Source organism: Tachyglossus aculeatus, chromosome 17 (assembly GCF_015852505.1).
Source record: "Tachyglossus aculeatus isolate mTacAcu1 chromosome 17, mTacAcu1.pri, whole genome shotgun sequence".
Lineage (NCBI taxonomy): Eukaryota > Metazoa > Chordata > Mammalia > Monotremata > Tachyglossidae > Tachyglossus > Tachyglossus aculeatus.
In genome coordinates, this window is record NC_052082.1 from 9,317,279 (window position 1) to 9,341,490 (window position 24,212).

At 46.1% G+C, this 24,212-nt stretch overlaps 1 protein-coding gene across 1 annotated transcript in view; it reads right to left on the minus strand.

The window, feature by feature from the left end:
• ANKRD17 (ankyrin repeat domain 17) overlaps positions 1-18,936 on the minus strand; it is a 119,591-nt gene extending 100,655 nt beyond the window's left edge. The window contains 1 exon segment of the mRNA XM_038759530.1: positions 18,845-18,936. Within this exon segment, the coding sequence (XP_038615458.1) occupies positions 18,845-18,898 (54 nt within the window). The 5' untranslated portion in view covers positions 18,899-18,936.
• Positions 18,937-24,212: the final 5,276 nt, after the last annotated feature.

A 24,212-nucleotide genomic window follows, 5' to 3' on the forward strand; every position in this document is an offset into this window, starting at 1 on the left:
ACGTGCGCTGCGTTATGAAAACCACTTCAATCTTTTCAACTGTTTCAACAGTGAAGACAGTCAAATTATTATTATTACTTTTCAGGCTTGTGAGTCCCACGCGACAATTTTCTTCCCCCTCCTCCAACAATCTGTCCATTAAGTCTTGGGCAAGATTCGGATGTGTCGCTCTGTTTACTGGGGAAGTGTAACACAACCACAAAATTCACAAGGAAAGCTAAGGACACGGAGTTTGAAGTCCTGCAGTTATAGATAAGCGCTTAGCACAGTGATGTAAACACAGTTGGGCGCTCAATACGATTGAATGAATGGATTTAAAGTTTAATAGCTAGCATTACTCCATTTCCTCACGTCTCAACGAATCGAAAGAACACATGTGGTCACAAAACTTAATTTAAAAGATATCTATTATCTCATCCTTCGGGAAGGTTGAAAGAAATTCTACCCTGTCTGGGAGTCTCTTTAGCCCAGGGGATGGATCAGCAGCAAGTTCTCACCAGTCAAAGCGTCTTCCCAAAGAAAAGGGGGAATTGTTCATGCCTGCGTTTTCAGCAAGCACGGCCACAGATCGGTAGAGCTTATGATCCCCCTCCTCACAACGGGATTTAAGGATAAGTGCAGGATTATTTCCTTCCTCCTTAAGATGGGCCATTCCGAAAGCCGGTCCCTCCGAGCTGCTGACATCCAGGGAAAAGGCAAAGGGGTAACACGATTTGCTGCCGAGCTGGCTGGCACTGGCCGACAACTGCTGCAGAACACGTGCCTCGGCACTGCAGGGTCACTGCCGTGGCTCGGCTTCCCGTCCATCCGTCCGCGTGACCCAGAGAGGGAGACGGAGTCAAGGAGGACGTGGGTTGGGAAGAATGTATTCGCCTGGAAACAACCTCCTCCTTTCACAGCCAATCTTCTAAATTTGAACAGCGGGGAAAGGACCCCTGCAAAAATCCAGCTCCATTCTGCTCCGGGGATGATAATAATAATAGTGATCATTATAATAATAATACTGCCGGCATTTGTTAAGCGCTTACTATGTGCAAAGCACTGTTCTAAGTGCCGGCGGGGATATAGAGTGATCGGGTCATCCCACGTGGGGCTCGCAGTCTTAATCCCTGCTGAGATCAAGGCCCTGCTGAGAGCTCACCTCCTCCAGGAGGCCTTCCCAGACTGAGCCCCTTCCTTCCTCTCCCCCTCGTCCCCCTCTCCATCCCCCCCATCTTACCTCCTTCCCTTCCCCACAGCACCTGTATATATGTATATATGTTTGTACATAGTTATTACTCTATTTATTTATTTATTTATTTTTATTTGTACATATCTATTCTATTTATTTTATTTTGTTAGTATGTTTGGTTTTTGTTCTCTGTCTCCCCCTTTTAGACTGTGAGCCCACTGTTGGGTAGGGACTGTCTCTATATGTTGCCAATTTGTACTTCCCAAGCGCTTAGTACAGTGCTCTGCACATAGTAAGCGCTCAATAAATACGATTGATGATGATGATGATGATGATGATAGTAAGCGCTCAATAAATACGATTGATGACTAATCCCTGTTTTACAAATGAAGTAACTGAGGCCCAGAGAAGTGAAGAGCCTTGCCTAACCTTCCCAAGCGCTTAGTACAGTGCTCTGCACATAGTAAGCGCTCAATAAATACGATTGATTGATTGATTGATTGCCTAAAGTCACACAGCTGACAAGTGGTGGAGCCGGGATTTGAACCCGCGACCTCTGACTCCCAAACCCGGGCTTTTTCCACTAAGCCACGCTGGGATCGTCAGGAGCTCTCCGCGACGGGCATTCCAACTGAAGCTATAGACTGGACTTTTCTCTGAATATTGGGAAACTACCATCTTGTTTCACAGTGAAGAACTGGAAATCTGCTAATTTGCAACAGCCGGAAAAGGCCCCTTGCAAAATGAAGCTCTTTTCTGCTTCAGGCAAGTTCGGGCATTCTCCACTACAAGCACAGAAACCGAAGCCATATATAATGAAACCTTTCTTTGAACAACTGGGCAGCTCGGGGTGGGCCGTGACAAAAAAAGCTAACATCCCGGAGAGCCGATTGACTCCTCTCTTCCTTAAACCGACGGGTGGCTGGTTGGCTACGGACGGCCACTAACGGGCCGAGATACAGGCCGCTGCTGCTTAGAGAAGCAGCGTGGCTCAGTGGAAAGAGCCCGGGCTTTGGAGTCAGAGGTCATGGGTTCAAGTCCTGGCTCCGCCAATTGTCAGCTGTGTGACTCTGGGCAAGTCACTTCACTTCTCGGGGCCTCAGTTCCCTCATCTGTAAAATGTGAGCCCCCCGTGGGACAACCTGCTCACCTTGTAACCTTCTCAGAGCTTAGAACAGTGCTTTGCACATAGTGCGTGCTTAATAAATGCCATTATTATTACCAAGCGCTTAGTACAGTGCTCTGCACATAGTAAGCGCTCAATAAATACGATTGATTGATTGCTCCCTCCGCCCCCCGGATTTACAGATTTCAATGTGGTCAACAGAGAACTGGACACAGACGGTCCGACAACAATGACGTCTGCTGACGACGTGGTGGCCACTTGCACGGCCGATGACCTCCCAGAAAGACAACTGTCTGCCCTAATTCCCCAACTCCTTTGCTCTCACAGCCAAACATCTTAGCAGTCATAAATAGGCAGCTCTAGACTATGCACATTTCACTGCTTTGCCCTCGGTTCAAATTCATTCATTCAATCGCATTTATTGAGCGCTTACTGTGTGCAGAGCACTGGACTAAGCACTTGGGAAGTACAAGTTGGCAAATATGGGCGGTCCGTACACCCCTGAATTAGACAATAATCGTACGTGATCTTTTTTTTTGCCCAGTTAAAACCCGCTTCTTTGGAGTGATACCTCTAGTTTGTGAGCTCCTTAAAGGCAGGGAACGTGCCTAATTCTGTTGTGCTGTAATAGTAATAATAATAATAATAATGATGGCATTTGTTAAGCGCTAACTATGCGCAAAGCACTGTTCTAAGCGCTGGGGAGGATACAAGAGAAGCAGCATGGCTCAGTGGAAAGAGCATGGGCTTTGGAGTCAGGTCATGGGTTCAAATCCCTGCTCTGCCAATTGTCAGCTGTGTGACTTTGGGCAAGTCACTTCACTTCTCTGGGCCTCAGTTACCTCATCTGTAAAATGAGGATGAGGACTGTGAGCCCCACGTGGGACAACCTGATCACCTTGTATTCTCCCCAGTGCTTAGAACAGTGCTTTGCACATACTAAGCGCTTAACGAATGCCATTATTATTATTATTATTATTATTGTTATTATTATACGGTGATCAGGTTGCCCCACGTGGGGCTCACAGTCTTCATCCCCATTTTACCGATGAACTGAGGCCCAGAGAAGTTAAGTGACTCGCCCAAGGTCACACAGCTGACAATTGGCAGAGCCGGAATTCGAACCCATGAAACCGTCATCATCATCAATCGTATTTATTGAGCGCTTACTGTGTGCAGAGCACTGTACTAAGCGCTTGGGAAGTACAAGTTGGCAACATATAGAGACGGTCCCTACCCAACAGTGGGCTCACAGTCTAAAAGGGGGAGAAACTCGTGACCTCTGACTCCCAAGCCCGGGCTCTTTCCATTGAGCCACGCTGCTTCTCTCTGCAGCGTTTGGTACGGCGCGCCGCACACAGCGAGCGCTCAAGAAATATCATGGATTGATGTGGGTCGTTGAGGTTATCCCTTTTTGTTTCTCTTCTTCCTTTTCCCCCTGCACACACTAGTCAAGCGGTAGTATTTACTGAGCCCCTAACATGTGCTGGGTACTGAATTACATACCTGACCAAGTGCAGTAAGCCCCAGGAGTGCACAATACAGAGTCAATAGACATGTTCTCTGCCCATAAGGAGCTCGTGGTCTAGGGTGATAGTTTAAAAGCTCATTAGAAATGGCATAAAACAGTAAACGAAGGTAGTTTCAGGCCCAGGATAAGATAGTTTTAAAGGTCATAAGAAATGGCATAAAATAGTAAATGAAGGTAGTTTCAGGCCCAGGATAATAATAATAATAATAATGATGGCACTTGTTAAGCGCTTACTATGTGCGAAGGACTGTTCCAAGCGCTGGGGGGGATACAAGGTGATCAGGTTGTCCCACGTGAGGCTCACAGTCTAAATCCCCATTTTGCAGATGAGGTAACTGAGGCTCAGAGAAATTAAGTGACTTGCCTAAAGTCACACAGCAGGCATGTGGTGGAGCCGGGATTAGAACCCATGACCTCTGACTCCCAAGCCCAGGCTCCTTCCACTGAGCCACGCTGTTCTCTGGACATATACCTATAGACATTTCTGAACACTGATCATTTCTAGACTGTGAGCCCGCTGTTGGTTAGGGGCCATCTCTATATGTTGCCAACTTGTACTTCCCAGGCGCTTAGTACAGTGCTCTGCACACAGTAAACGCTCAATAAATACTAATGAGTGAATGAATGAATTCCAGTCTCCATTCCTGGATATATTTAATACGGCTACCCTCCATATTTCAAAGTGAAATTACGCTCAGAGGTCTTCTAGGCCCCCATTAGAATGGCTTTCATTTTCATTACTGGAATCTCCCAGTTCCTAGGTAAGATGGCTTCCTTGGAGAATTTCAATGGGCCGCAAAACCTCCAGATTCAACCAAATTTTGCTCGGCGTTTCAATCCACGTTCTTCTACGTGCCACTTTTCACCCTTGTTTTGCCCAGAGGAATCTTATCCACCCAACTTGGTTACAGAATCAGGCACTGCATGTGCCCCAGAAAAGTTTCTGATGTTGAAAATGGAATCAAAACAGAGCTTCTTAAAAGTTGCTCTCTGCTCAGTTTCGCTTCGTATTTGCCAATTCAAGGTTTGTACCGTTCGGCCTGTTCATCAATCATACTTATCATCAATCGTTCATCAATCGCCTGTTCTGCGATGGGGTCAGCAACTCCACCGTACAGACCGGAGGCGAGGTGCTTCCCGTCTCGTATCTGCAGCTCCGGCCAAGGCGTAGCTTGCTTCCTCTCGTCTCCACGCTGCTCTCCTTCATCCACCTTCGCCTTCGAGCGCAGAGACCGCGTGCCTTACTATTCCCTCCCCCACTCTCACTATAAATGGTGGACTCATCATCATCAATCGTATTTATTGAGCGCTTACTTCCACGCTGCTTCCATTCATTCAATCGTATTTATTGAGTGCTTACTGTATGCAGAGCACTGGACTAAGCGCTTGGGAAGTACAAGTTGGCAACATATAGAGACGGTCCCTACCCAACAGCGGGCTCAGCGTGAGGCACAGGGAAGTGAAGTGACTTCCCTGTCATCATCTGGCAGACAAGTATGGAGCCCCGGGCTCTAATAATAATGAGTTAACGGTACTTGTTAAGCGCTTACTAGGGGCCAAGAAATGTTCTAAGCACTGAGGAAGATACAAGTTAATCAGGTTGAAAACTGTCCTTGTCCCACAGTCTAAGTAGGAGGGAGGAGGATTTAATCCCCATTTTACAGAGGAGCTACCTGAGGCCCATTGGAGTTAAGTGACTTTGTCCAAGGTCACATAGCAGACAAGTTGCGGAGCCATAATTAGAACCCAGATCTTCCAACTCCCAGGCCCTACACTTTCCACTAGGCCGCACGGCTTCCCTACGATGTTGCCTTCCCCTCAGCGGGCACATATCCATCTGCTTCGTGAGGGGCCCGTTTGTCGATGGTCAGTCAGTCAATCATATTTATTGAGCCCTTACTATGTGCAGAGCATCATCAACATCATCAATCGTATTTACTGAGCGCTTACTGTGTGCAGAGCACCGTACTAAGCGCTTGGGAAGTACAAATTGGCAACATATAGAGACAGTCCCTACCCAACAGTGGGCTCACAGTCTAAAAGACTAGCATGTCGTCAGTCTCTCTCTCTCCATTCGGCTTCGAAAGGGGCCGGAATGGGTTCGCGACCTCGCGGCGACATTAGAGCTCGAGGAAAGGGAATCAGGTCAGCTATCTCCCACATTTACACGGAGATGTTATCTCCGGAGACACAGACCCAGTTGGAGAACTGAAACTGGGTGGAGTCTTCAAGACGGAGTGCTAAGGTGGCACTGGGCTGGCTTTTCTGAGCAAATTAGCTCCAGTAAAACCTCCAGGAGAACCACGAACCATTGCGTCAGGCCAAATGTTGTTCCACGCCTGTCGGGCTGGATTTTTAGAACTTTGCCAAAATCGTCACAGGAGCATCAATGCCTCAAAAGTAGAAATGTCTCCACCTTGCCCTAAACTAGAAGCGGTGTGGCTCCGTGGGAAGAGCCCGGGCTTTGGAGTCAGAGGTCATGGGTTCAAATCCCAGCTCCGCCACTTGTCAGCTGTGTGACTTTGGGCAAGTCACTTCACTTCTCTGGGCCTCAGTTCCCTCATCTGGAAAATGGGGATGAAGACTGTGAGCCCCCCGTGAGACACCCTCATCACCTTGTAACCTCCCCAGCGCTTAGAACAGTGCTTTGCACATAGCAAGCGCTTAATAAATGCTATAATTATTATTATTATCATTATTATTATTATTAAATTAAAAGAAGGCAATCTTGATATTCCCAAAGTGCCATTTGGCTCCATTTTAATGGCATTTTCTCTGCCACCCCTCCTTTCTTGTCTACCGCACAGGAATTTACGGGCATTTGAATTCACTCACGTACTCAAACACTTTCAATAGACCTCTCCTGCCAGCAGTCTATAACTATAACTAGGACAAAACATTCTGGATGGGAGATAATTCTGAAACTGTAATCCTTTCCTTCTGTTTCCCCATTTTCCTTATACCTGCATGAACAATATGCCTATCCCTTCTTTCTCCCAGAATTTAGGTTACTTTCTGTTCGCTGATTTTTCTCATGTGATGAATTTGAATTCTTAGCAATTAAAAAACAAAAAACAAAACAGAAAAAGGAAACCACCTAGCCTGGGTGGCATAGCCAATGCACCTGCTTGCAGTCCAGTCCTCTGGATTGTAAGCTCATTGTGGGAAGGGAATGTGTCTGTTTATTGTTTGAATTCTTAGCAATTAAAAAGCAAAAAACAAAACAGAAAAAGGAAACCACCTAGCCTGGGTGGCATAGCCAATTCACCTGCTTGCAGTCCAGTCCTCTGGATTGTAAGCTCATTGTGGGAAGGGAATGTGTCTGTTTATTGTTTGAATTCTTAGCAATTAAAAGGCAAAAAACAAAACAGAAAAAGGAAACCACCTAGCCTGGGTGGCATAGCCAATTCACCTGCTTGCAGTCCAGTCCTCTGGATTGTAAGCTCATCGTGGGAAGGGAATGTGTCTGTTTATTGTTCTACTGTACTTTCCCAAGAGCTTAGTGCAGTGCTCTGCACGCAGTAAGTGTTCAGTAAATAAGACTGAATGAAAGGCAGGGGATTGGATCATATGGCATCTTCAAAAGCTGCGTGACTCTGGGCAAGTCACTTCACTTCTCTGTGCCTCAGTGACCTCATCTGTAAAATGAGGATTAATAATAATAATGTCATTTATTAAGCGCTTACTATGTGCAAAGCACTGTTCTAAGCGCTGGGGAGGTTACAAGGTGATCAGGTTGTCCCAAGGTGGGCTCACAGTCTTAACCCCCATTTTACAGATAGGGAACTGAGGCGCAGAGAAGTTAAGTGACTTGCCCAAAGTCACACAGCTGTGATTAAGACTGTGCTTTCATCACTACCCTGAACTTCTGGGTGAGGCTGGGACTAACACTACAAGGAAATGACCCCGATGATTTAAGGTTTAAGGTTTAAAACTAAGGTTTAAAACCAAGCCCACTGGGCTAGACAGAAGAACACTCAGTTCAGCCAAAACGTGTGTTTGCTCCCTTTGCTTCCCATAGCGTGCATCGGTATGGAGAGAAATGAAGCGTGCAAGTGCATACAAAGGTCATGGGGCGTGTACTACAATGAGAGATGTCTACATGAGAGAAGGGACATAACCCTGGCGTCATAGGAGAGCCACCTGTTAGACTGTAAGCTCGCTGTGGGCAGGGAACATATCTACCAACTGTTGTACTCTACTCTCCCAAGCACTTAGTACAGTACTGTGCACATAGTATTCACTCAACGGCATCTATCAGGCGCTTACCGTGTACAGAGCGCTGTAATAAGCGCTTGGGAAAGTACAACACAACAATAAAGAGGGACAATCCCCGCCCAAAACGAGCTCACAGTCTGGAGGGCGGGGAGGGGATAGCAATACAAATAAATAAAATTAGTTATCTACACATCACGAATTTATTTTGTTAGTATGTTTGGTTTTGTTCTCTGTCTCCCCCTTTTAGACTGTGAGCCCACTGTTGGGTAGGGACTGTCTCTATATCAATCAATCAATCAATCAATCAATCAATCGTATTTATTGAGCGCTTACTATGTGCAGAGCACTGTACTAAGCGCTTGGGAAGTACAAATTGGCATCACATAGAGACAGTCCCTACCCAACAGTGGGCTCACAGTCTAAAAGGGGGAGACAGAGAACAGAACCAAACATACCAACAAAATAAAATAAGTAGGATAGAAATGTACAAGTAAAATAAATAAATAAATAAATAAATAGAGTAATAAATATGTACAACCATATATACATATATACAGGTGCTGTGGGGAAGGGAAGGAGGTAAGACGGGGGGATGGAGAGGGGGACGATGGGGAGAGGAAAGAAGGGGCTCAGTCTGGGAAGGCCTCCTCCAGGAGGCCTTCCCTCTATATGTTGCCAACTTGGACTTCCCAAGTGCTTAGTACAGTGCTCTGCACACAGTAAGCGCTCAATAAATACGATTGATGATGATGATGATTCGCTGACATGTGCAGCACGCTCACTTACCCGACGCTTTCAAAACTAAGAGCACTGTGCTAAGCGCTTGGGAGAGTGCAGTATAGCAGAGTTGCCCACTGTTGGGTAGGGACTGTCTCTATATGTTGCCAATTTGTACTTCCCAAGTGCTTAGTACAATGCTCTGCACACAGTAAGCACTCAATAAATACGATTGATGATGACGATAGACACAGTCGTTCCTCAAAAACAATGGTTCTTAAAGGAAGATTACCTTGTATCTACCCCAGCACTTAGAACAGTGCCTGGCACACAGTAAGCGCTAAACAAATACAGCTAATTATTATTATTACTATTATTATTATTATTAAGGAAGATCATCTGTTGCCACCATTGAGGGCACCCGCTAGGACTGCCAAACGCCAACTGTTTTTGAGAAGGGATTACCAGTTGGCAAGTAGGTTCCCTCTTAGCTCCTCTTCCCCCTGCTGTCATTTTTCCCCTTGGGAGCTGGGCAGAGGAGCAGAGCGGAGCCAATCATCATCATCATCATCATCAATCGCATTTATTGAGCGCTTACTATGTGCAGAGCACTGTACTAAGCGCTTGGGAAGTACAAATTGGCAACATATAGAGACAGTCCCTACCCAACGGTGGGCTCACAGTCTAAAAGTCTAAAATGCTTCAGCTCTTTCCCCCCAACCTCCAGGGGAACCACCTGCCCCGCCTGCTTCGCTCGGCCCCATGATCCAGAAATACTCCGTGAAGAATTTCGAATACAAATGACTGCAGGGCCCAGGGCTGGTCAAGGGCAGAAAGGTCCTAAGAAAGCACCGCCACCCTCGTGCCCGGCATTATACACGCCTCAAGTTTCTCTCGGGTGTGATCACGGTCGCTCCCCCCACCCCGTGACCTGTCACCAATGCTGCCCAGGAGAAGTTGGTACCTTGAAGACCTATATAATAATAACAGGACTAACAGTGACAACTGTGGCATGTGGTGAGCACTTACTGTGTGTCCAGCGCTGTACTAAGCACTGGGGCCGTACCCGATGACACACGTGAGTCACGTCTGAGTAAGAGGGAAGAAGACTCAGTGGCTCAGTGGGAAGAGCCGGGGCTTTGGAGTCAGAGGTCACGGGTTCAAGTCCTGGCTCTGCCCATTGTCAGCTGTGTGACTTTCGGCAAGTCACTTCACTTCTCTATGCCTCAGTGACCTCATCTGTAAAATGGGGATGAAGACTGTGAGCCCCACCGTGGGACAACCTGATCACCTTGTAACCACCCCTGCACTTAGAACAGTGCTTGGCACATAGTAAGCCAACTTGTAAGTACGCCAATATGTTGCCAACTTGTACTTCCCAAGCGCTTAGTACAGTGCTCTGCACACAGTAAGCGCTCAATACGACTGATGATGATGATAGTAAGCGCTTAATAAGTGCCATTATTATTATTATTTTTATGCAGATGAGGGAACTGAGGTAGAGAGAAGTTAAGTGAGTTGCCCAAGGTCACATACTAGGTGAACGACCGAGTCGGGATTAGCATACCTCCTTGATCGTTTTCAGCCTGACCCCTGAATATGGAGAAGTTGGTTGTGTACTGTCTGGAGCACCAATTTTTTTTTTTTTTTTACGGTATTTGTTAAGCGCTTACTGGGTGCTGGGCACTGTACTAAGCGGTAGTGTGGAAACCAGCCAGTCAGATTGAACACAGTCCATGACCGTATAATCTTAATCTCTATTTTAGACAGGAGGTAACTGAGGCCCAGAGAAGTTGTGAGCTGCCCAAGGTCAAACAGCAAGCAAGTGGAAGAGCGAGGTTTGGACCCAAGTCCTCTGACTCCAAGGCCTACACACTTTCCACTAGGAGACGAGTGCTTTCTCCGCAAAATACGAGTCCATAACACTGGAATCTGAACGTGAAATCACACTTGTTTCTATGCCTACGTCTACATTAGGAAGTGTTAACTCCTCTTCTGAAAGCCAAGTTTTAGAGCAGTTTCACTTGCAATCGCCACGAATACGCTTTTGGCACGTGCCTAGTGCAAATTCCAATTTTTCTTCCCAGAAACAGAAACCGGGGTGGTAATTTCCTTGCACAGCCTGGTAAACTCCCCCTGGACTGTAAGCTCAAAGTGGGCAGGGAATGCATCTGTCATACTGTTGTATTGTTCTCTCCCAAGCTCTTAGTACAGTGCTCTGCACACGGTAAGCATAATAATAAAGATGGCATTTATTAAGCGCTTACTATGTGCAAAGCACTGTTCTAAGCGCTGGGGTGGTTATAAGGGGATCAGATTGTCCCACGGGGGGCTCGGTCTTAATCCCCATTTTACAGATGAGGTAACAGGCCCTACTGAAAGCTCACCTCCTCCAGGAGGCCTTCCCAGACTGAGCCCCCTCCTTCCTCTCCCCATCCCCCCTGCCTTACCTCCTTCCCCTCCCCACAGCACCTGTATATATGTACATATGTCTGTACGTATTTATTACTCTATTTTACTTGTACATATTTATTCTATTTTATTTTGTTATTATGTTTTGTTGTCTGTCTCCCCCTTCTAATCAATCGTATTTATTGAGCACTTACTGTGTGCAGAATACTGTACTAAGCGCTTGGGAAGTCCAAGTTGGCAACTTGTAGACTGTGAGCCCGCTGTTGGGTAGGGACCGTCTCTAGATGTTGCCAACTTGGACTTCCCAAGCGCTCAGTACAGTGCTCTGCACAAAGTAAGCGCTCAATACGACAATGAATGAAAAGGCCCAGAGAAGTGAAGTGACTTGTCCAAAGTCACACAGCGGACAATTGGCAGAGCTGGGATTTGAACCCGTGACCTCTGACTCCAAAGCCCTTGCTCTTTCCACTGAGCCCCACCGTGGTGAGACTCATCTGCCCTCCTGCCGCTTAGGGTCCCATTCTCCTAGCGTGCTCTGCGCCAGGGAGAAAACCTATTCCTGTGTACTCTCCAACACCTCCCATCCTCCGCCAAGACTGGTGAAATTACTGAGTTTGTAATGTTTCCTCACTACTCTTGTGTCTTGTCTCCAAACCCACTTTTAACTCAGACTGGGGGAGCCTCCCAAGGGACAGGGACCCTGAGAAATTCCCACATGGTATTCCCTCCCACCACTAAAGACGGTGTTCTGCACACAGGACGCTGTTACTAAACACAACACCACACTACTATTGCTACATGCTTTCGAGACACTGGGGTCAACGGGGGACGATCTCCTGGGGCAGTTGCTCCGTTTCCGCCCATGAGGGGCGGCCAGAAATGCCACCCGCCCGTCCCACAATTGCACACGAAGACAACGCTACACTAATTGTCCCTCCCCAATGACATGGCGGCGGGAGGGAATGAGATCTAAAAGCTGAGCAGGAGGGGGGAAAAAAAATCAACAATCAACTCATCAATCGCTGGTATTCACTGAATGCTCACTGTGTGCAAGACACTGTACCAAGCATCTGAATCAGTCAAATTTACTGAGGACGTACTGTGTTCAGAGCATTGCACTAAGCGCTTGGGAGAGTACAATATAACAACAGAACAGAGTTGGTAGAACAGTGCTTTGCACATAGCAAGCACTTAATAAATGCTATTATATTATTATTATTATTATGTTCCCTGTCCACAACGAGCGTACAGTCCAGAGGGACTGACTCCTGGTTAAGTTATTGAGAAGGAAGAGTTCCAAGTGAAGCTCTGGAAGGGACGGGCTACAATGCCAAGTTTGGAATCCTGCACAGACACTGATCTAAAAGGGCAAAAATAAATACAAGGATTCAAGGAGAAGCAGCGTGACTCAGTGGAAAGAGCACAGGCTTTGGAGTCAGAGGTCATGGGTTCAAGTCCTGACTCTGCCAACTGTCAGCTGTGTGACTTTGGGTAAGTCACTTCTCTGTCCCTCAGTTACCTCATCTGTAAAATGGGGATTTAGGAGGCCTTCCCAGACTGAGCCCCTTCCTTCCTCTCCCCCTCGTCCCCCTCTCCATCCCCCCATCTTACCTCCTTCCCTTCCCCACAGCACATGTATATATGGTTGTACATATTTATTACTCTATCTATCTATTTATTTATTTATTTTACTTGTACATTTCTATCCTATTTATTTTATTTTGTTGGTATGTTTGGTTCTGTTCTCTGTCTCCCCATTTTAGACTGTGAGCCCACTGTTGGGTAGGGACTGTCTCTATGTGTTGCCAATTTGTACTTCCCAAGCGCTTAGTACAGTGCTCTGCACATAGTAAGCGCTCAATAAATACGATTGATTGATTGATTTAGACCGTGAGCCCCACATGGGACAACTTGATCACCTTGTAATCTCCCCAGCACTTAGAACAGTGCTTTGCACATAGTAAGCACTTAACAAATACCATTTAAAAAAAAAGAGAATTTGTGTGCGATAAAGGGAGGAAGAGAATAGGGTAACCGTGTCTCTCGGTTAATTTTCAAAGGCCTAAACCGCTCGGGTTCTAGTTCCGGCCTCGGCCGCACTTGCCTGCTATGCTACCTTGGGTACCAATCGATCAAGAGGATTTATTGAGCTCTTACTGTGTGCGGAGCTCTGTACTCAACACTCATGACAGCTTCTTTTGTGCCTCAGTTTCCACAACTGTAAAATAGGGGTTCAGTGCCTATTCACTCTCCCTGAGACTATGAGCCTCACGTGGGACGGGGTCCTACCTGATTATCTTGCACCTTCACCCTAAAAATATGACCAACTACCCGCCCTGAATTCCTGCGGGCTATGGTGGTTTCTTCGCCGTCCGAGGAGGAATCCTGAAGAGCACTAAGCGGACCTACCTCCTAAAGAGAGCGCACAGGTATGCAGACTGCTTGCAACTGGAAGATGGAAACCTTCACTTGCAGGTTCATCTAGGTCGAGGACCTAACTTTCTTTGCCTAATTACACCAGGGCCATTTGGGTTCTAAATGCATTTTGATGGTGATCAAATGACTTAATAGAAAACCACCCCACTAAAAAGTCAGCATGCTGCTATCAATTAAGTTAATTGTGTTTGGGGGAAGGGTAGGCTTTGGGGAGCACTGCAGAAACCCAGGGGACAAAAAAGCTTGACAAAAAAATATATCAAATGACAAAAATGTGTTTTTACCTCTATATTGCCCCCCATCGCTATAGATGATCAGGGGCATCCTGGACACTGGCCAAGCGATCGATATTTAGGGACCACTTACCCAGGCGCTTGGAAGAATACAAACATAATACAATTAGCAGTCAATTCCCCACCCAGAATGAGCTGAACAGGCTCTTACCTGTTCAGGGTATCTTCAGGGGCTAATTTTCTTCATCAAGCAACACCACCTGTGCGCTCAAAAACACCTGAAACGTAAATCCTCGTCTTCTACTCCGCCCTCTTCAACCATGCCCCAAATGCGGTGCTTAATGTATACTAAGTGGTGTCACTTGGGAAAATTATTCATTTTGGTTGCAAAATCTAAGACCAAACAAGTGACTTCAGAAGCCAAAAAGTTATTGGACTAATTGTGTTTTGCAACAGGAAGATACAAAGCAGGAACGTGAATGGAAAAAAACACCAAGGCACAAAGGGCCCATTGGCAAGATACAAGCCCGTGGCCAACCCTGATGTCATCGATGAGCAAAAGGTGGACCTTATTTTCCGTAGCGACCGGTCCTCTCCTTCAGAAAGTCCAAAACTTTGGCAACTAGGAGGGAATCTGGGGGGCGCGGGGGGTGGGGGGTATGACACACACAAAAACTACATCTTCCCTGGGAAAAGATTGGTGGTTTTAAAACATACAAAGACCAGCTCCACAAGTCAACTGCATCACCTGAAGTACGCACCCTCTGATCTGCCGTAATCCATCGATGAGACTCATCCCAACTTGTACTTCCCAAGCGCTTAGTACGGTGCTCTGCACACAGTAAGCGCTCAATAAATACGACTGAATGAATGAATTTATCGAGCACTCAACGGAGCAGTGCACCGTTGTAAGCGTTTGGGAGGGTTTGGTACAATGGAGTTGGAAGACAGGCTCCCTGCCCGTGATGGGCTTCCAGTGTAGAGGGAGCGCGTCATAATGTGTGTTTTGGATGGGAAGCTGTCCCAGAATCAGGGAGCGCTCCTCCCACAGAGCCAGCCTGCCTGGCTACGGCACACCATGGGAACGGGAATTTGCCAGTGGTGGTTTTCCATATCGTGGAGTTTTGCCAGAACGAAACCCCCGGGATCTAGGAGAACTGGTTCGCCGGGCTCCCGTCAAAGCCCTTCCTGAGGCGGCGTTAGAGGGGAGGCCCTCTCCCGCTCCCTGCCATCGCTCTGAGAGCGTCTGCTCAGAGTCAGAACCAGATGCTCTCTGACTGATTATGCGTCCTGCCGGACAACACCGAGGCACACGGCCCAAGTTGCATAAGACGGAGGTGGAACTCCCGGCCTGGGCGTTGAGGGAGGAGAGATGGGTGAGCGCAAATTTATTAAAATTTCATTTCAAAAGGAAGCCGGACGGACTTGTTTTGAGGCAGAAAATCAGCAACCCTACAAAACTCAGTAAACTCGCTGTGACTACCATCTGAGTGAGAGGACCTGGACTTTCAAATCCTGTACAGACTTGTCTGAAACAGGATCAAGCACTTTTTACACAGATGGTGAAAAGACATTTATTTTTTCTTCTTGTGGACCACGCGCAATTTCCCCAATGGTACCGAGTGCCGACCCCGGACTGAGCCCTTGCTATCTATTACTTACTTACTATCTTACTTACTATTGAGAAGCAGTGTGGCTCGGTGGAATGAGCACGGGCTTTGGAGTCAGAGGTCATGGGTTCGAATCCCAGCTCTGTCAATTGTCAGCTGTGTGACTTTGGGCAAGTCACTTAACTTCCCTATGCCTCAGTTCCCTCATCTGTAAAATGGGGATTAAGATTGTGAGTTCCCCCAGGGGAGAACCTGATCACCTTGTAACCTCCCCGGTGCTTAGAACAGTGCTTTGCACATAGTAAGCACTTAATAAATGCTATCACCTGTATATATGTATATATGTTTGTACATATTTATTATTCTATTTATTTATTTAATTTATTTATTTTACTTGTACATACCTATTCTATTTATTTTATTTTGTTAGTATGTTTGGTTTTGTTCTCTGTCTCCCCCTTTTAGACTGTGAGCCCACTGCTGGGTAGGGACTGTCTCTATATGTTGCCAACTTGTACTTCCCAAGCGCTTAGTACAGTGCTCTGCACACAGCGCTCAATAAATACGATTGATGATGATGATGATATTATTATTATTATCATGCCTAGCTGCCGGGATGCCATTTCTCCGCATCGTGCGCCTCAGTTGGAAAGGAGCCCGTGAGGAAGTCAACTTGGGTTTGGTAAGAAAGAGGTTTGAACGTTAGGGCAAAAAATGAGGGTTGGAAATGATCCGGGAACCTGAATTAAAGGGTAATTAAATGTGTATGCGCTTCATTGAAAGTCCAGCTCTGACACAACTCCATGGACTTTCTCCACTTGACTCCTACCCAAAGTCCTCTGCCTGTTGTTGGATGGAATTTACCTCTAAGAAGGTGAATACATAAATTCTCTCTCGGTTTGCCGACACTGCCCTCCTACAGCAGATGAAAATGTGGGGTTTTGCCGTTTTTAAAAAAATCCTAAAATTTGGTGTACACTCTGGCAAAAATTGGTATCGATGACAGAATTCACCTAACAGAGTTCACCGGTCAATACCGAGTGCCCCAAACCGTTGAGCTGCTGCTGGATATGAAGACGTGATCCCGACGGTGCTCACTGCTCAACGGCGCAATTTTACATTGTACCCGGATGCCAGGCCTGAACCTGGAAGGGGAAATATAGAGGGCGGCAAGATGTGGGACAAGAGGAGGTAATATATCTCTGGAAAGGGACCGTTTCCGTGAAAATGTCACGATTTTCAAGAGGCACCAAGAGGGACACGCTTCCGTAACCCGCTGGAAAACCTTCACAGTCTTTCTGCCAATCACCGTCATCGTTCAGTTGTGCGCTTAAATCAAAGATGGCTTTGACGAACGAGACACGTTAAGCTACATTAAAGAAGACCGCTCTTAAAGCTGCTGGAGAAAAACCAACCAAGTCCATTCATTCAGATACAATAAAAAGTCAGGGCAGCTGGAGAAATTAAATTTCTGGAATGCTAAATGCTGCCCGGTGGTCATAAAATGTTAGTCAATATGAAATCACAACATGAACATTTTAAATCAGCATTAACGGAAATAAGTATTAACAGCTAATTTGGAGACTGCAAAAAAAAAATGATGCTAGACTTGGGACAAGAACTAGCTGTACTTTCAGAGCGTACTTCATAACCTAATGAAAACTTCTGAAATTTGGTCTTTATTAAAATTTAGAAGGCCAAGGAAATGATTTTTTTTGGCCTGAAAATAGTTTTGCTTTCATAGGATAGCTGAAGAATTGTTTAAATAATATGAAAAACTGGAACAGTCCAGAGAGCCAAATCAACGTGTAAGCCATTAGGTCTTGATCATCTCTGAATTTTTAAGTCCCGAGAAAATGTGAAATGTGTTTAGAAATGTGACAGTAATTGGTTACGCTTCATCCGTTGCCAGAGGAGGTCTGAGCTACATCCAGGAAGGTGAAGCCCGTTTACTTTTCTCTAAATTGATGATGAGAGATTAATAATGCCCCTTCTAGAGGAACTCAGCAACAGTATTGGGCCAGGAGTTGATTTGAAAAAGAGCCAGAAAGGAAGAACGTGACAAATGAACGAGCCCGCACAACGCCAGGCAAGAGCGAGACAATAACCTTTCTAAGGGGGCATTTTGGGTGGTGTCTACAAAGGACTAGAGAGCACAAGGGAATCGGTTTTCTTTCTGCAGAACCACCGTAGCGATCTTACTGCAATGTCAGCTCTGAGCACGCACCCGACACACATAGGGAGACTCCAGAAAATGTTCACTGATCATGCCGCACTTTAAAATGCGCAGGAGGGTTTTTCCTCCCTGTATCCGCCTCTCTTCACAGCCCTTCCCCCCTCCTTTTTCGGTCATAGAAACGGCGGCGGCGGCGGCGGCAGAGGAAATTACCAAATTCCCATCACACTTCTACGCCCATCCTGGTGAAGAGATTGTCACCCCAGCCTATCTTTAGCTAGAGTGGCCTTTAAAAAAAAACTGCGGATATTCAAAATGGGATTTAGCCCTCCGCAATACCCTGGCGCTGCCCTTACACACAAAGCCCGAAACAATTCAAACAGAGAGGGTCATTGTATAAGACCCGAGTGACATGCATTTACTCTGATCTCAAATGCCTAAGTAGGTTCTCATAAAAATGAATCCGGGGCGGGGTTGGGGGGGAGGAAAGATTAAAACAGTTTCCTGCTCAAGGACAGATGCCCAGAAGAAGCAGAATTCCAGTTTTATGGTTTGACTAATTATTAACTTAAAAAGAACACTCTCTTCGGTCTCAAGTACACCGTCGGCTTCCAAAAATGTCAGCTGTAATTTTAAGTCGGGACCGGAGAGGACTGGCTAATTTTAGCCGTCGGCTTTTACGGGTTTGGAAGTTTTATCTTATGCTGGAAGCTGACCTAACCCGCTGCTTTCTTCACCGCCTCCTGCAAGCGCAGCTCTGGCCCCTTGATGCAAACGAGCTGGGCGAGATACACGGGATACTAAACCCGCTGAGAGCTGCTTTGTGGACCCCCACTTTGGAAGGAGTTAATCTAAAGGTCGCCAACGGGCAGCCGCAGGCCCTCCCTTTTCTTCGGCCGCGCACGTTGCCCGCTTGGCCTTCCCAAGCGCTCAGTACAGTGCTCTGCACACAGTAAGCGCTCAATCAATACGACGATGAATGAGCAAGCGGCCCCCAAGTCTCCCCAGGCCCCGAGTTCTACTGACGCCGAATCCGGACTCGTTCGGCAGTCGAAACGGACCCGTCGCCCGCCGCCCAACGCGGCCTGGCCGGTTCCAGGGTTTATTCCTAACTTCTCCCTCCTCCCTCCCCGGCTGTAAAGACATTCCGGCAGACGGATTTCTTTGTTCGGGTTTGGAGGCTCGCCGCCGAGGGTCCCCGATCTCAGCCCTACCTCCAGAATGTCTTCCAGGACGTACGCTTCCATTTCGGCGCCCGTCTCCACCATGTTTTAGCAAACTGCCATGTTTCTTACTGCACTATGATTAGATCATTGCCAGCAGGAACACTCCTCTGTGTCAGCAAGGGAACAGGAAATGGAATGTTCTATTACATGCCTAAAGCAGCTTTGCTGTTCCTGAGCCAGGCATCTACCAAAGAGGAGCAGGAGGGGTGGCGACGACTAGCCGGGGCCTTTTTAAAGACACAGCAGTCCTGTTCTAGAAAACCAACTTTGACTTCAATCATCCAGACAGGACGCGCAAAAGGTGCATTTTACAAGCTCCAAATCAAATGCGTTCAGAACAGATCGCAATGGTTAGATTCCCCGCTTCAGAAAAAAGCAAAAAACCCCACACTCCCTCCCCACCCCACCAAAAAAATTGCTAACCCATCAGGCATTCTGGAAGAACAAAAGGAATTCAAGTGTGTTGCATAGTAATTTATCTACAGCTAAGGCTTAAGGACGGAGTTGCTGGCTGCGTTAAGGAAGCAATCCACAGAATCCCCCAAACCATTACGAAACCTGCCACGGATCAGACATTTGGGATCCGAGATGATTATTGGTTTTTTTTTTTTTAAATGAAGACTGGAGTAATAGTCATAATCCACATTCTTGCAGAAGTTTTTTGTTTCTTTTTCAGCAATGGAAAAAAAAACCCTCGCATTTGTGCAATGCTACGCTTACTAGAAGCAAAAGGATTGCAAAATAAGGCCATACAATTTAAATTTAAAATAAATGGGGGGAAATGACAATATATTAAGGCTGCAAAGGCATTATGAAATACAAAAAAAAAATCCTGACAAATGGTATCTGCCTTACACAGAACACATGCCCAGTTTTGATGTATTGTATTGCATCAGGTAATAATTTCTAATAAAGCTTTAGCCAGTACAACATTAAAGGGAAGAAGACCAGTCTCTACATGCACATTTCCAGAAAAGGCTGAATTTCATGATTTTCTCCAGCTATCATGCAAAATGTGCTGAAAAGGTGAACCAGGGATTCTAATCCTGGCTCTGTCACTTGTCTGCTGTGTGGACTCGAGCAAGTCATTTCTCTGTACCTCAGTCACTTCATTCTAAAATGGAGATTAAGACTGTGAGCCCTTTGTGGGACAGGGACTGTGTCCATCCTGATTAGCTTGCGTTTACCCCAGCGCTTAGTACAGTGCCTGGCCCATAGTCCGTGCTTAAATACCATAAAAAATCTCCTCCCTCAAAATATTTCAAAATTCCCATTATGTTAACCATGGAACTTAGGAAAGGACTGTGGACTCAGGGCCCGAAACCTTGGAGGTCGCCAAAAATTAGACGACAATTGATGGTACCAAGCCAAATCAGGTGCAGAGCTATTATGACATCTTGAACAGGGAGAAAATGCTGGTGAAGGGGATGTACACTGACGTATGTATGTATGTAACCTCCCCAGTGCTTAGAACAGTGCTTAAAACATAGTAAGCACTTAATAAATGCCATTATTATTACGTATCACGTCTCAAAAATGTTCTTTTTGACCAGTCTGAGATTTCACTTTGGGATCTGCAACCGGCTGTGAGAATAGTCGGTAATGTGAAAAGACTCACCCTCATTTGATGCGCAGGAAAATCGTGAAACAGTTCTGGGAAATTTCTCTGAAAAGAAAGTGTCTTTCCTATCTCTCGGGGGCCCTTCAAGATAGCTCAAATCCAATCATATGACTAAAAATGGCTTTATATTCATTCCCACCACAAAAATATAGGGTTCTTTCTCTCTGAACCAAGCAGCGCCTTAACTGTCTCACTGGGAAATGTGAAATGCTACAATCAACATGACTAAAATCAGGATGAGAGGGAATAATTATTAGCAATGAGGACTGCAGGGCCCGCTATCATTTTTTGGCCGGCCTGCTTGGTGTCTGAAATTAAGGCTCTTCCTACCTCCCAATTTAATGGCTTTTTTTCAAACCTTTCCCAAGGAAGCAGCGTGACCTCGTAGAAAGAGCACAGACTTGGGAACGGAAGGATGTGGATTCTAACCCCGCCTTCACCACTTGTCTGTGTGACCTTGGGCCAGTCATTTTAATTCTCTGTGCCTCACTTACCTCATCTATAAAATGGGGTTCAAGACTGTGAGGCCCATGTGGGACAGGGACTGTGTCCAACCTGATTAGCTTGTACCTACCCCAGTGCTTAGAATGGCGCCTGGCACAGAGTAAGCACTTAAATACCTTAAAAAAATAAATTCAGCATGCTGAATTACAATTTTGATTTACATCCAGGACGATCCTGTGGTCTTAGTGAGTTTGTGGATGGGTATATGTGTGTGTGTGTGTGTGTGTGTGAGAGTGAGTGTGAGTTTGAGTGTATGTGTGTACACAGACACCCCATCAGAGTTTTAAAACCTTTTTAAATGTGTTGAAGTGCCCTTCCACTCGGCCAAAGAGAGCTTGCTAGTGAGTGACATGTGAATTGAATATATTTGCCCAGCCAGCACTCCCAGGCTCCCACTGGAAAGAATCACCCAGCTCTTAACTGCTTGCAGAAGGATTTGCTTTCCTTCCTTATTTTCAAATGAATCATTTACGAAGTCATCAAGATGAGAACCTTCCCCCCCTGCCCCCAGGAAAATTATTTCTTACAACAAATATCCAATGCATGCTGTGAATGAGAACCTGGAAGTTGGGCATGATTTTTTTTTGGGGGGGGGGAGGGGGGTCGGTGATGGTAAATGGATGGCTTGTTTTGGAAAACAGACCGAACAATCCCTCTGCCATGTGTTGACTAGCTTGAGCCTCCACCTGATTTGGTGACCATCTTGGAGGAAACATACGCTTACAGTTTCCTCCCTAAATGGATGGAAATGAGCAGCCGCCTATCAATCCCGCTTTAACCAGGCTCCGTCGTAGAGAAGGCATCCTTGCAGCAAAGCACACAAAACTTCTCCTGGGACAACATCTTAACCTACCTGATGAAACAGTCATATGGGGGCGGGGAACACTTCCTCTAAAGCCCCTTTTAAAAAACCATAAACCCAAGAGCCTTATCTGGCTAGGAGCTCTGAAGATTTGATGCCTGGGACAGTCCCAAATTTAAAATCATTTTATGAGCTGGGGACAGAACATGGGCCTTTGAAGCTGTTTCTGGCAATTTCTCAAATCTCCAAAATTTTCGTGTGACTTTTTTCTGATGGTTTATGTTAAGTGCTTATTACGTTTCAGGCACTAATCAGGTTGGATGCAGTCCATGTCCCACACGGGGCTCACTGTCTTGATCTCCATTTTACAGATGAGGTAACTGAGGCACAGAGAAGTTAACTGACTTGCCCAAGGTGTGTGTGTCTGTCGCTCTCTCTCTCTGACACACTACTTCCCCAGTTGTCCATCTCATGTCCAAACCATTTCTCATTTCTAGATGAATGATTTAACTTTCCATTTTCACAAACATCAAAATCTAAACTCTCCCCTCCTTTTTGCTCCTCTTGGTAATGTGCTCCATACCCGCTCTAGCTCTACAAGGAAGAGACTTGAGTTTAAAGCTCCACGAATTCACACGGTGCCCCAAAAAGCAGCTTACTATTCTGTCCACTTCTACTTCCTTTGTCTTGACTTTTATGAGGATTTCATGGGAACTCCTTACTCACTTGAAGCAGACATTTGTGTTGCCTGAACTGAGTGAATTGGGAGCAAAATGTGATTAAGAACTAGCACTAAGGATTCATTGTCTCTGGTTCTTGACAGGCCTAAGCCTTTGGCCTTCATCTTTTCTACCTGGAATAAACCCGATTCATGAGTCCACAAGAATCACTGGCAAACTTGGGATTTGGCAAATTAAGAGCCATTTTCTTCCAGGACATGGGTTCTTTTTTGGTTTTGTTCAAGGTTTTGAACAAGGCCCCATGAAGACCTCCTCAAACCGGTGACAAATACCTCACGCTGTCAAAAGTCTGCAGAATTTTAACCTAACGATTTTAACCTCTAAGACTATAGGGTCCTGGTGGGCAGGGAACGTGTCTACCAGTTATGTTATAGCGTACTCTCCCAAGCATTCAGTACAGTGCTCTGCAGACAGTTAAGTGCCCAATAAATATCTTTTAATAAGGGCCTGGCGCTTTTCAAAATCAAGCGGCACCGGGAGTCGCTAACACCGAAGTGAGAGGGTGACGACGCACACACTTTCCCTCCGGCTGCACCCTTTTCGGTGGCCAGACAAAAATCCCAGAAATAATTTCATAAACGATAGAGCTCTGTACCAACAAAATCAAATTAATGAGAATGCGGATGACGCAAACGATAGAGGAAAAAACGATTTATAGGAAGAATAAGGAGGGAAGGAGAGAAAAGTAGTCATCGTTGGCCCATAATACCCGGAGTTATGAATCAAGAAAATGGCTTCACAGCGGCAAGCATTTTACACACAAGGCCTGCGCTACGGTGTTTCCATGGGTTGCAAGGAGGAGGTAACTGTGAGGTTTTATTCATGCTTTTTATAAAAATGGGCATCGACACATTGGACGTTACAAAATTACTTCCCCGTGGGCTCTGCTCTGGCTACAGGGGGAGGAGAAGTGGACAGGCACCCTAAGAGCGTGGTTATTGAGCAGAATTAGTCTCTCATACATGGAAACAGCATACCTTGTCCGTCCCAAAATATAAATTCCAGCAGCCCAGAAGGAAACATAACGCTTTTCTCTCAGGCACGACAGGTCTCGCCCCATCCCAAAGTCCACCAGGCCCAAGGTTTGGGCCCCCCGCAAAGGCGCCATGGCAGATCATCCACCAATTTCAATTTTCTGTCTCAAGACCTCCCAGATGTTAATGCAAAAATGGAGGTTTTGGTTCAGCTTCAGGTGGGCTGGGCTAGTAGCAGTCGTACAGCTTCGTTAACCATGCAAAATAAATTTACCAAATACTGAAGTGAGAAACTCTATGAAGGCAAAAATCTGACAACGTATAATTTGCTTTCTGGTAGATAGGAACTTCACTAAAATGCATTTCACCTGATATTTTCCTACTCAAAGTGAATATCAAGGTAAATTATTGGAATTTAAAGGTATGGGTTGGGCGGGGGGGACTTGAAAAGAACCAGAGAAGCAGCGTGGCTCAGTGGTAAGAGCAGAGGCTTTGGAGCCACAGTTCATGGGTTCAAATCCCGGCTCTGCCAATCGTCAGCTGTGTGACTTCAGGCAAGTTGCTTAACTTCTCTGTGCCTCAGTTCCCTCATCTGTAAAATGGGGATGAAGACTGTGAACCTGTGGGACAACCTGATCACCGCGTAACCTCCCCAGCGCTTAGAACAGTGCTTTGCACTTAGTAAGCGCTCAATAAATGCCATTAAAAAAAAACA